We start from the raw sequence: 13,206 nt of genomic DNA, 5'->3' as shown, positions 1-13,206 counted from the left end.
TGCTTGGCTCCTCTTACTTGAGGGTGGGTGGGGGTGGTGGGGTGCTGGGGGAGGTTATGCTGCTGAGCCTCATTCCGGCTTCCCAATACACAAACCACGTCCTGACTGACCCTGGGGACCACGCCAGCCCTCATAGTGACAAACCTTCCCCTGCCTCGCTGCTGACAATACATTTTCATCCAGGATCTGACCTGAGCCTTTCACATGTGTGTAACCAAAGTAGCCTGCCTCGTCCCTTTGCCAACAGTAGCTTGAGGAAGACTCTGAGAGACTGTGGCATTTGCTTACAGATTCTCAGCAGGGTGCAGACAGCCTGGGTCGGCATCCTGGCCACCCTCAGTGGATCCCACTGGAGACAGATCCGGGTCAGTATCCCTCCCCAACCCACAGCAGGATGGCTGCGCCCTTGGCTGCCCTGGATTCCTCTCAGTAAATCCAGTGTTGGACCCAGGAAGAGTTTGTTCCCATCACCTGGCCTTGGTGTAAGCTTGCCGCAATCATGGAGCTAGGAGGCTTTCTGTGTCTCCCGTTTCTCAGATGAGGAAACTGGGGACCAGAGAGGTACCTAGGGGTGCCCTGAGCCGGGATGGCCATCTCCCCGCCTTGCTCTTCTCCCACTCCAGCCATTGCCCTCTCCTGCCTCCACTGGGCCCCCGAGGCTGCTGGACTAGGGACACAGCCTTCCAAGTGACACCTGCATCTTATTCAAGTTAGCTAGGCCACAGCAATCCTTGTGTCTGTCACACTAGAGACACAGGGTATGAGGAAGCGTGAGGGAGCTACTGTACCCCAGGGCTGCACAGGGCCCATCCCTGGGACTCACCCGAGAATCGCCCTCTCCTCTCCACTCCAGTCTGTTGGGGAACAGGTAAAAGTAACGTCTCTGCCACTGCGTGAGGAAGGGGTTCCCCAGCTTCAGCATGTACCCATGCATGATGCAGTCCTTGCCCAGCGCATAATCTGTGGGTACAGACGCGGTGTCACCCAGGTCCTGAACCAGCACCAGCAACGACACGCTTTGGGGGTTTCTACAAAAGTAACTCATTTTGCCAGGTGGTGGTGGCGGCGGCGGTGGCGGAGGGGGCACACACACACCTTTAATCCCAGCATTTGGGAGGCGGAGGCAGGTGGATCACTGTGAGTTTGAGGCCAGTCTGGTCTACAAAATAAGTCCAGGATACTGAAGGCTACACAGAGAAACCCTGTCTCAAAAAACCAAAACAAACAAACAAACAAAAAAGTAACTCATTTTTAACACCTTTATCTCAGTTTTTGGACACACAGGACTGGGACGCGGACACCCAGAAGGTCCCAGGCTCTGGTATTTGAGCCTGCCGTACCTACTGATGCTCCATCTCCAAGGACTAAATTCTAAAGCCGGTCCTCAGAGTTCCACCAGCAGCCGGGTTACCCCAGAGACCTGAGCTAGCACCACCTCCCTCAGTGAGCACTCCCGTCTACCTGGTCACTGGAGGTTTTGAGAAACTCGACTCTGCCCTTCCAACCCTCAGAAAACCCAAGTCCGGTGCTGTCTTCCCTCCGCGGGGAAGTGCTTGGTGACCTAGGCCACAGGACATTTTACCTTCCTCCTGCCCAAGCTGCTTATTTTTAGCCCTCTTCCTGGCCTCGATTTTATCTGTCTCAGCGTTCACAGCATCGTAGATGGTCTCCACCACTTCCTGCTGCCAGCGTTCGGAGATCACCAGCGGGAAGTTCTTATAGAGGTCCTGGTCGCAGTCCAACAGCTGGAGGTGAAAGGAAAGAGCAGGGCATGCTCAAGCGACTTCCCAGATGCAGGGCAGCCAGCACCATGGCCTCAGGACACCTGTGAGCCCAGCACACTACCTATGAGCCCAGCACACCACACCTGTGAGCCCAGCACACCACCTGTGAGTCCAGCACACCTGTGAGCCCAGCATACCACCTGTGAGCCCACACCACCTGTGAGCCCAGCACACCTGTGAGCCCAGCACACCACCTGTGAGCCCAGCACACCACCTGTGAGCCCAGCACACCACCTGTGAGCCCAGCACACCTGTGAGCCCAGCATACCTGTGAGCCCACACCATCTGTGAGCCCAGCATACCTGTGAGCCCACACCACCTGTGAGCCCAGCACACCACCTGTGAGCCCAGCACACCTGTGAGCCCAGCATACCTGTGAGCCCACACCACCTGTGAGCCCAGCACACCACTTGTGCACCTGTGAGCCCAGCACACCTGTGAGCCCAGCACACCACCTGTGATCCCAGCACACCACCTGTGTACCTGTGAGCCCAGCACAGCACCTGTGAGCCCAGCACAGCACCTGTGAGCCCAGCACACCTGTGAGCCCAGCATACCTGTGACCCCAGCACACCTGTGAGCCCAGCCCCTCGCTGACTGAAGCAAAGAGGGTTTCTCATTCAAGGCTAGCCTGGCTTACGTGCCAAGTTTGATGCCTGCCTGAGATATATAGTAGAAACCAATCTCAAAAAGCAAACACAAAAATGAAACTGAGGAATAAATAAATTAGAAGAAAAGGATAATTTGCTTTGATATGAGATCATGATTTTTTTCTTTTTAAGAAAAAAAAAAAAAGCAAAAATCCAAACCAAAGACAAACAGCCACTTATTTCCGGCTGCTCATAAGTCATAAAGTATGAGTTCTTTCTAGCTCCCTCCCTGGCCAGGGCTCTGGCTCCCACTACATGCTGGCCACAGGGGCAGCCTCTCTGCTCCCCCACCCCCACCCCAGAGCGCTTTCCAAAGCTATGTAATAGAAGATCGTAGCTTTTTAAGCAGTGGCTGTGTGCCTGAAGGTTTCAATACCACCTGTATCCCAGGTGGGGCAATGGAGACTCACACTCATCAACCCAGAAGCATCTTTGGGCCCAGTTTCACCTCTAGCACCTCTGACAGACAGCCTTGCATCTGATGAGAACATTACTGCAGGAATGCTTTGAGAAGCACGGTCACACTCAATCTCTGCACGCGCGCGCGCACACACACACACACACACACACACACACACACACACACACACCCCGCAGGGTATGAGATGCCTAGAGGAATACACTGGCCTCCAGCTGCCCCAGGCCACTGACCCAAACCTCGCAAAGGAGGATCTGAGGTGGTCGGGGATGTTGCTGTGGCCGGCTGCTCTTTGCCCACACAGGCTCCACACAGGTGTCCCCAGGTCAGCCTCCTCTCCAGGAGCCTCTGCCTCTGCCCCTGCTCACAGCTGCTCCCTCTCCCAGCCTTCACTCTGCCCCCAGCACTCCTGCTCTGAGTGTCCTTGTCACAGCTCCTGTCCGGATCAGCCACATCACACGCTGTTCCCTCTCCAGGTAGCAGGTGTGGGTTTGACATGACATCTGCGGTCTGCGCCTGGAGGGGAAAGCTTTTGGGTGAGGAAGTGAGTGACTGCGTTTGTGGGGATCAACTCAAGCAGCAGAAAAGAGCCAGGGCTGGGGTAAGTAGCCAGAGTCAGGGGCAGATGACAGGCTAGCAGCCAGGCGGTGACCCGCTGACTGAGCGTTTTGAAGATGGTAATTTTCTCTCATGACTCACTCCCTGTGAGTGTGTCTTGTCTCGATTTGGAAAAACAGAGTCATGCACCAGAGTCTGGAAAAAGCAGGGATGCTAAGACCATGATCAATTCCCCGTTGATTGACAAGTGCAAAGCGATCTGTGCTGCCTGCATGTCCCCCTCCCCCCACCTCCCCACCCCAGCACAGGAAGGCCCTGGACCCTGAGCATGAAAACCATGAATTCTTCTTCTGCTCTGGGTGGAATGTGTTTATATATCCCTCGTTACTCCTGTCCCAGATCCAGGTTGGGTTTCAGATGCAGATACCACAATGTGAGCCCTCTGCTGCTCGTCAAAGCGACGAGGAGGGTCCACCGGGACAAGCTGCTGAGGCTTCTGTGAACACATGCACTTACTACTAAAACTGTCAGGGCTGGAGAGACGGCCCAATGACTAAGAGCACTGGCTGCTCTACCAGAGGACCTGGGTTCAATTCCCAGCACCCATGTAACAGCTCACAACTGTCTGTAGCTCCAGTTCCAGGGGATCTGGCACCTTCAGACACACACTCGGACAAAACATCAGTGCACATAAAATAAAGATAAACAATTCTTAAAAAAAAAAAAAAAAAAAAACTAAAACCATCGCTGAGTTTAATGGATTCTCTTGGCCTCAAGCCGGGAAGATTGGGTGCCCTGTTATCCCAGCGCTGGAGAGGCTGAGGACCTCACGTCCAAGGCCTGCTGGGCTGCAGAGTGAGTTCAGGGGCTGTAGCTCAGCCACAGAGTGTTTGCCCAGCGTGCAAGGGCTCCAGACAGTCCCTAGCCAACTCCACACACAGTGATTTTTTTTAGCAGGAACCGCATACCCAGGAGATCTTGTACCTTAATGCCTTTGGTGTCCTCTTCATCAAACGAGCCAATGTCAAAGGCATCTGCAGCGTTGACCTCTCCCCGAGGAGGGATCAGGGGCGGCGGGTACTGGAAGATCCAACAAGTAGGTAGCGCCCAGTTATCAGCTGACCTGTCCGCCCCAGCCCAAGACAACAGTCTATAAAAAGAGCACAGCCCCACCCAGAGCCGTCCCTCTGAAGCTAGCCTTCACACCGAGACACATTTCAAAAATCCCCCCAGGGTGTTCCCTGTACCAAAGCAAACACAAATACAGCGAAGCTGGAAATGAGGGGAAGGTAGGGGCGCGGCTCCTTGGGAAAGGGCGTGCATGGTGGAACACAGGCCTGGATTCCAGCTCCAGCATTAAATAAAATAAAACAAGACAAAAAGCTCTAAAACTCAGGAGGGGGCAGTATGGGGCCAGAGAACATCCATATTGAAGTCAGACGTTCCTTACAAATCTGACATGCCACACATCTCAGTCAGCCATGCGGTTGCTGTGCTGTGCCTTCTATTCATGTGTTGAGAGGACTTTGCCAGCATCTGTGTACAGGTCGCCCCTCGACACACGCACGGGGCCCTCCCAGGCCCTGGCTTGGCAGCGAGGGCCTGCACAGAGCCTGCTCCAATCCTCCCTGGAGATTGTGGAAGCCCCGCAGAGTGTGGTCAGTCTGCGCTGCTGACATTAACAGCCAGGAGGCGCCCACATGTGCTCAGCGCGCCTGTGATTAGAGTATTTTTCCATCTGTAGATGGCTGAACCACAGATGCAAAACTCAGGCACAATCGGCCTATATGAGGAAAATGAGGAAGAGGAGCCTCCCCAGTGGGAGCCCCCTACATGGTGACGAGTCCGGGCAGCACACGTAGACACGGCAGGCAGGGGTGGGGATCCTGGAGGGACAGAGTCAGGAAGCCAGCGACAGAGAGACAGAGCTCGGAGGGCCTGGAGGGACCGGTACCTTCCGTAAGTGCACGTGCTGCCAGTCGATGCCCTTGAAGAAGACGTGCTCCTTCACCTCCTGTGCCCTGGGGAAGAGGAGAGAGGGTCCTGCAGAGGTCAGCTGGGAAACGGGACAGGTGCCATGCCAAACTGTCCCCCAGCAAGAACCATCTGGGTAAGGAACCAAGAGCAGGCTGGGAAACGGCTCCCGGGGTAAAGCGCTGGGCCTGGGTTTAGATCCCTGGCTCCTATGTAGGCGTCAGACAGGCATGGTAGCAAGGGGCAGAGGCAAGGGATGCTCTGGGCATGCATGCAGCTGGCTAGACTATCCCAGTCAGGACGCCCTGGGCTCTGGGGAGAGACCCACCTCAGTAAGCACAGTGTAAGATCCATCAAGGAAGACACCCATCAATCTTGGACACACACACACACACACACACACACACGCACGCACACACACAGACTCCATGCACATGTACACATGATGCACACACATACACATGTATGCACACACATGCACATGTATACACTCTTGTGTGCATTCATACACTTGCATGCACACACATACACAACCACATGCATGTATATACACACTCACATGCGCACACACACACACACACACACAGTCATATGCACACACACATACCTATGCACAAGAATGCAAGAAGTCACTCTCAGAGTATTTGGAGGCATCCGTGCCAGGCCTGAGAGGACCTGCCTAGATGCAGCCTGCAGCTTCAGACAGCCTGCCAGGTCTCACAATCCACATATGCACATCACAGTTTGAAGAGGTGCCACGCTAGAGAGCCACGTGCTAAAGTGTCTCCAGCAAATGCCAGTGACTTAGAAGCTCCGACAGCAGCGCAGGTGCATCCCTCTCCCCAGTCAGCTGAAGGTCAGGACCAAGGCTGAGCTCACACAGAACAGAGGCCACATGCTGAGTCCAGGGCCAGCTCCCTGCACCAGCAACAGCTCCAGTGGGCTGGTCCTCACCTGTGTCCTGCCCCATCTCTATTAATTCCCAGACGCCTGCCCCAAACACTCAGCTCCAGATCTTGTAGCATTGAGCGCCCCCTCAGCATGGCCCTCAGAACTAGTCCTCACCGGCTCCCTCCTCTGTCCTCAGTGACTCCAACATCTCTGTCTTCCTGGGACGCAGCAGCCTGGATCCTCTCCTCCAAGCCCACACTCAAGCCTGGGGCCGCCTCTCTACACATGTACGTGCTCAGTGTACCACCCTCCGGCACACTGCTGTCCTGTTTCCCTCTCCACTCCTCCCCAACACGAATCACATAGCAAACACTCAGAAAAACCCTGAGCTTAGGAAGGGCCCTAGGCAATGCTGGCGCCATGTCCTGGGTAGCAACATACGCGAGGGGCCTTGTCCTGTTCCTGCCTGTAACTGCTGTTGTCAACACACAGCAGGCTGAGCGTGCGACAGGGGAACTAGCAAGGGAGCTGGAGTCCCGCCAGGCTCCTTCCCTTCTGTGCTGTCACAGGAGCCGCTGGGTGAAGCACACAGACTCATGTCCACCAGAGGCACAAGTGGGGCTGTCCAGAGGTGGATGGGAGTGGACAGACCGGTCTGCAGGGCAGGCAGGTGGCAGATCAACTGCCCTGGAATACAGCGTCTGCTGACTCGTGTGTGTGTGTGTGTGTGTGTGTGTGTGTGTGTGTGTGTGTGTGTGTAGGGGGTCACGGGGAGAGTCTGGGACTCTTCATGAAAACACTCATGCATGCACACACACACACACACACACACACACACACACACACACACACACACGCACACGCCCATGCATGTATATTCACCCACAGGCCAAACCTCGTTCCTATCCCTGAATCCCCAAATCCCTACACATAGACACACTTGCATGCACACACACACATGCGCACGCACACACACACACACACACACACACACGTACTTGCACATAGAGGCACACACAACTAGCTGTGTATTCTAACAGGAGGGAAGGCCCTGGAAGGTTTGAAATTTGACAAAGCAAACTTGCCAAAGAGCTTTAAAAAAAAAATCAATAGAAGAGTTAAAGATCTAAATGATCAGAGAGTAAAATAAGGAATCAAAGGGCAGAGAGGTAACGCACAAGACAGGAGCTCGGGGGACCATCCTGGCACGCCTGAGAGGGGTGCTGACAGAAACGGGCGGGGCTGGGGAGGGATTGAGCCTTGGAGCACATACACACACACACACCACACACACACACACACACACACACACACACACACACACACACACACACACACCACACACACACACACACACACACCACTCCCATTCTCCGCCCCCAGAACAGCACTGACAGGAAAGAGCCAAGGCCTCGGAGCTGCAGACACCTCTGTGCAACTGAACATCAGGCCGGGTTGAGCGGAGCGTTCACCCCTCAGCCTCTCTCTAAGGGGCCTTTTGGGAACATATTGCAGCTAAAAGATTGGACTCGGGAAAGTGGAGGACTTAGGGGTCAAGTAAATGTCAGATCCAGGAAACACAAGGGGATGCTGAGAGGGACAAAATGCGGTCACACCCCAGTTCCCACAGAAAGTGGTAGGAACAATGAAAACCCCACAAATCTCTCCCTCTCTCTCCCTCTCTCCCTCCCTCCCTCCCTCCCTCCCTCCCTCCCTCTCTCTCTCTCTCTCTCTCTCTCCCTCCCTCCCTCCCTCTCTCCCTCCCTCCCTCTCTCTCCCTCTCTCTCCGCCCCCCTCTCTCTCTCTCCCTCTCTCTCCCTCCCTCTCTCTCTCTCTCTCTCCCCCCCTCTCTCTCTCCCTCACTCCCCACTTCCTCCTTCTCCTTGCCTCTCCCTCCTCCTACCTCCTACTTCCCCCTTCTCACATCTCCCCCCTCCCCTCCTCAGCTCCTGTTTTGAACACTGGTGTCCCTGCTCGCAATACTGCTGGGGAGGCTGGAGTCTTCAGCAAGCAGGGCTTAGCTCCAAGAAGGGACTCGCTTTGAAGAAAAACCCTCCAGTTCCCCCATCTCTGCCTCCTGCTCTGTTGAGACGCAAGCCTCACCCCCCCCACCCCCCACCCCCGGGGACCGACCCACACTGCTGTGACTTCCAGCCACAGACAGGACAGGCTGACCCCTCTGACTGAAACCATGAGATGAAGCAAACATCTCCCCATCTCCTCCTGGGCATTTCTGTCTCTCACTGTAAGGGCAACAGGCTGGACAAACAAACAAACAGCGGCGCCCTTTGACCCCTCCCCCCAGGAGATGCTGAGGGCTTCTAGTGACTCGATATAGGAGACCAGCGTCTTCCTTTGGAGCCCAGACTCCTCCGAAAGGCGCCTACCCGCCTCCGCAGCACCCCAGCCGCTGGCTCACATCCCGCTGGAGCAACCCCTCCAAGAGGGACCTCAGCTCAGGAGAGAAGGCGTCCGGAAGCTGCACGTTCTAGGGCAAGAAGAGACAGATTTCAAAGGCCCATCCTAAGATGGTGGCCTCATGCCCAACCAGAGTCAAGGCTGGGATCCAAACTAGATTCATTAACATTAGCCCTAAAATGGTTGCTGATTGGTTTTGGAATCCCCAACAGCAGGTTGGGGGTGTGTGAAGAGGCAGTGGCCCTGACCTCTACTGCAGGGGGTCATTTCACCACTTATCCGATGGCCCTGTCTGCTCCCCCTCCCCCGCCCCCCTGCCTCTTCCCTCCCCCACCCTTTCCCTCCCCCTCCCCCACCCCCTGCCTCTTCCCTCCCCTCCCCCCTCCCCCTCCCCTTCCCCCATCCTTTCCCTCCCCCTCCCCCACCCTCCTGCCTCTTCCCTCCCCCTCCCCCTCCCCTTCCCCCACCCCCTGCCTCTTCCCTCCCCTCTCCCCTCCCCCTCCCCTTCCCCCATCCTTTCCCTCCCCCTCCCCCACCCTCCTGCCTCTTCCCTCCCCCTCCCCCTCCCCTTCCCCCACCCCCCTGCCTCTTCCCTCCCCCTCCCCCACCCCCTGCCTCTTCCCTCCTCCCCCACCCCTTTCCCTCCCCCTCCCCCACCCCTTTCCCTCCCCCTCCCCCTGCTTATTCTCTTCATTTGCAAATCCAGTTATTTGCCCTAGACTGTATATCCACTCCTTTTCTTTTTTCTTTCAAAATTCCCCCCTTGCTCCCCCCCCCCAAGGAATGGTCATCCTCTAGCTCTGTGGGGCAAATCCTTTTTCCTTAGGGCCATTTCTTCAGCCCTGTGCTTCCTTGTACTACTCTATGGCACATTTCACCAGCGACAGAGTACGCTGTGGAGACCAGCGGGGACTGTCTTACCACTGTCAGGGTCATGCGGTCAATCTCATGTTTGTCTTTGGTTTTATGTTGTCTGAAAGGGCTGTGGCTGTAGAGACGAAGGGGACTTCTGTTAAGACGGCATTGGACAACTCAGAACAGTAAAACATCAACCGTGCAGACGGTCAGCGGTCATAAGCGTTTACCATTGCCAGAAACAAAGCTTAGCCACGGAGCAGACTGGGCCCCCGAGTGGGCCCGACACGTCCCCTGGTCCTCGCTGCAGTGACACTGTGGCAGTAAGACAGGCTCCTCTGGTTAAGAGCGCCAGCAAAGCACAGGCACCAGGCAGCCGCGCACACCAAGGGGTGACAGCTGCAGTAAAGTAGCCTAGGTTGCGCCAAAGAGTCCTCAGGTGAGTGTGGATCAGCCTAGAAGCCTGGGTGGCCAGGGTGGCACAGCCTTGGTGACAAGGGACTGTACTAGCAGGCCCAGATTGGTCTAACCCAGGAGAGTCAGGAAAGCTGGGGTCGATGGTGACCTGACTGTCCACACAGGCCCTCCTTCCTCACATCCGGACGGTGGCTCAGGCTGCACAACTCACTGGGTGTGAGGAGCCAAGGCCACGGCAGAGTAGCCGGTAGCTGCCAAATAAGAACCCAGTCGCGCTTGGGAAGCAATGAGGAAAACTCCCCTTTGCTACGTAGCCCAGGCTAGCCTCAAACTCACTTCAATCCTCCTGCTTCAGCTTCCAGTGTGCTGGGGTTTCAAGTGTGAGCCACACTTTTTGTGTCTTTGAAATTCTGCAGAAGCCGGGTTGCAAGGGGGAATTTTACCACTAAATGGTATTTTGAATTTACAAGATAGAGCTCATGGCCTGCCGACATACTTATTTCCTTACAGGGAGGCAGGCCTGTGCGGTGCCTCTGCCTGCTTATAAGGTACGTAAGATGCAGCCTGGGATAAGACACTCCAGAAAACATCGCAGAGTGCAGCAGGGCGTGGAGTCAGGGACTCTGAAGGAATGAGCCCCAGCCCCACTCGCCCCCAGCTGCCTCTTCCTGCTACAGGAAAGCCCTTAGTGGCCCCCCCCCCTCCTTCTCCATCTGTCTATGGGAGAGGGCGCTCCGGTGTCCCAGCGACCAACCAAGTAATTGCCATCTCCTAAAGAACTAATGTGAACCAAACATCTCAACAAAGCAAATTGGCAGTAGCCGAGGATCGCTAAAAATCTTTAAATAGGCTTGTTGGAAATACTCATTTCACCTTGTTTCCAAGGAGAAGAGCGTGCAATTACTACACTCCAAAAGGAGACCGGAGTTGGGCATGGTGGTGCGTGCCAGCAGGGGAGGTGGAAGAGGAGGAGGATCCAGGGTTCAAGGCCATCCTTAGCTCTGCAGGAATTCCAGACAAGCACAGAGGCATCATAAAATAAAATAATAAAAAGTCAGAGTATGGAAGATAGCCTGCTCCTTTTACTGGCCACACTGTGCTTTGAGTCCCCACACCTCAGACTCAGACGGCTCTCTTTTGTGCAAATCCACAGACACATCACCGTGTTGAGGTCCAGCGAGGGACGCCAAGCCACTGCCACTCTCTCTGTTTGCCACCCTGCGGCCCTCACCGCACGGTCTTTCTCCAGGCTTAAGGGGTTGGTGAGGAGGATCTTGAACTAAAACGTGTGCTCATGGCTGTGAGTGCAAAGCCAGCAGACTCCATTTTTGCCTTTGACCTCCGGCACGGTGCGAAGGTCATTCCACAAAAATCCCACTGAAGTATACCTGTCCTGGTGTGAGAAGGTGAGGCCTTGAGAAGGCAAGGCCAGGAAGGATTAAAGTTGTTAGCCTCAGGGCCAGTTAGGAAGATGAGTCTGGCTCCCAGGTCACTCCTCACTCCCCTCTCACGATCTCTCACACAGTCCCCTGGCCAGGATCTGTAATGTCACTGCACAAAGTCCCTCAAGTTGCTGACTGAACTCCTGGCTTCCTGGGCCATAAGCTCAAATGAAGCCTGTCCCTCATAAACCACCTGGTCGCCATGATTCTGTTCCAGCTACACAAACCAGTCGGAGACAGCCAGACAGAGCCCCAGGTCCTTCCCACACCAACCCTCCCTCCCACCCGTCCCTAGGTCCATAGGCCCCTTTTACAAGCTCAGCGAGTTCATATCTGACTCAGCAAGGCATCATGGGAAGCTCAGTTCCAGCTCCTCATCCCTGCAACATCTCATGGGGAACCCCCGAGCGTTGGAGTTGAGCTCCATGCGCGTTTGCTGCCAACGGAGTCTTGGTTACTTTTTGTGAACCAAGGCTGAGATTCAGCTTTCCACTTCAGAAAATGTTAAAGAGGGAGAGAAAGGTGAGGGGGGGGGGGGGGAACCACCTCGGATAGTAGCATCTCCGTTTTGAGCAGGACAAGTGGCACTCACAGACCATGTGATGACAGCTGTCCCCTGACGCAGGCTCTGTAAATAGGTGCCCGGCACCATGCTGTCATCGGCAGAGTGCTCTCCATCAGGAGGCTGCTTTGGGGATTCTAACTGCAGCATGGAAATGGGGGGGGGGGCCGAGAGCCCACATCCCAAGCTCAAGCACAGCACTCTTAATTAGAGCGCAGCGCAGAGCACACCCCCTACTCCTGCTTGGAAACCCACTCACTCCCACGTTAGAGACTTCAATTCCTCAGGGTTGACACTGAGCCCAAACCAATATGACATATGATTAAACACTCTCACAACTTAATTTTAGAATGCAAGAGAGATCCTGTATGTCATATCAAATACTGCCTTTGGGGTTTGAGCCAGTAACTGTGAAATAATCCATAAATGATTTTACTTTCCCCCTATGGAACAAAGCCAGTAGAACCCACCAGTACTTAATCCCACCCCCAGGCCTATGCCCAGTATCTGTCCCGATGGGAGACACATCGAAGGGAGGGACCTCCCACCCAGGGCGAGCTCTTGGTTCCCACAATTCCACTGGGGACGGGGACTCTCTGGTGCACTTGGATACCTGAGTAGTGCCCTCTCGCGCTAAGCTGTGACAACCAAAACTGTCCCCAGAGAGTGTTAACTATCCCTGGAGATGGAAGCCAAGTGTTGCTGGTTGTCCGGCTGTGACCGCCCTAGGACGGCATTGGAAGGGAACAGGCTGCCCCCAGGCATGCAGCATGGCTTCAGGCCCAAGCTCTGTTCACTCAGTGCCCTGCTACACCCACGTTTACTCCTCAGAGCCAACGAAGAACAGCTTGGTGGGGGGTGGGGGTGGGGCGAGGCTCTACACCACACAGTGCACATGTGCAAATCGGAAAAACAATGCCGAGTCTTGCCAGGTGTGGTGTTGTGGGTGGCGTTTTACTGTTATTTTATGTGTACGGGTGTTTGGCTGCACGTTTCTGTGAACCGTGTGTCTACAGTGCCAGCACAGGACACAGAAATGAGACAGAGACCCCCCCCCACCCCCCAGGAGCTGGAGTTAGAGGTGGCTGTGAGCTGCTATGTGGGTGCTGGGAATCGGATCTCTGAAGACCCGCCATGGGGCCTCGCTCATGAGAGGTCCCTGTGAGCATCGGTTCAGTCTGAAGCACCGCTCGCTGGCTACACCGCTCTTAGAGCATGGGACGGATGTGTCCTTGCA

General features: G+C 55.2%; 1 protein-coding gene across 2 annotated transcripts in view; it reads right to left on the bottom strand.

Annotated features, from left to right (window-relative positions):
* Positions 1-13,206, bottom strand: part of GRK3 (G protein-coupled receptor kinase 3) — a 93,945-nt gene that overhangs the window by 4,898 nt on the left and 75,841 nt on the right. For both annotated transcript variants that reach the window (XM_084761107.1, XM_084761108.1), the window contains 6 exons: positions 9,615-9,681; positions 8,663-8,763; positions 5,365-5,431; positions 4,395-4,490; positions 1,583-1,745; positions 824-960 (listed from right to left, as the gene is read on the bottom strand). In XM_084761107.1, coding sequence (XP_084617233.1) covers positions 824-960; positions 1,583-1,745; positions 4,395-4,490; positions 5,365-5,431; positions 8,663-8,763; positions 9,615-9,681 — 631 coding nt within the window. The remainder of the gene's footprint in view (positions 1-823; positions 961-1,582; positions 1,746-4,394; positions 4,491-5,364; positions 5,432-8,662; positions 8,764-9,614; positions 9,682-13,206) is intronic.

Source organism: Acomys minous, assembly GCF_964271855.1.
Source record: "Acomys minous genome assembly, chromosome: 16".
NCBI lineage: Eukaryota > Metazoa > Chordata > Mammalia > Rodentia > Muridae > Acomys > Acomys minous.
Note: the sequence above shows the minus strand (reverse complement) of the source record. Positions and strands in the feature narration are given on the sequence as shown.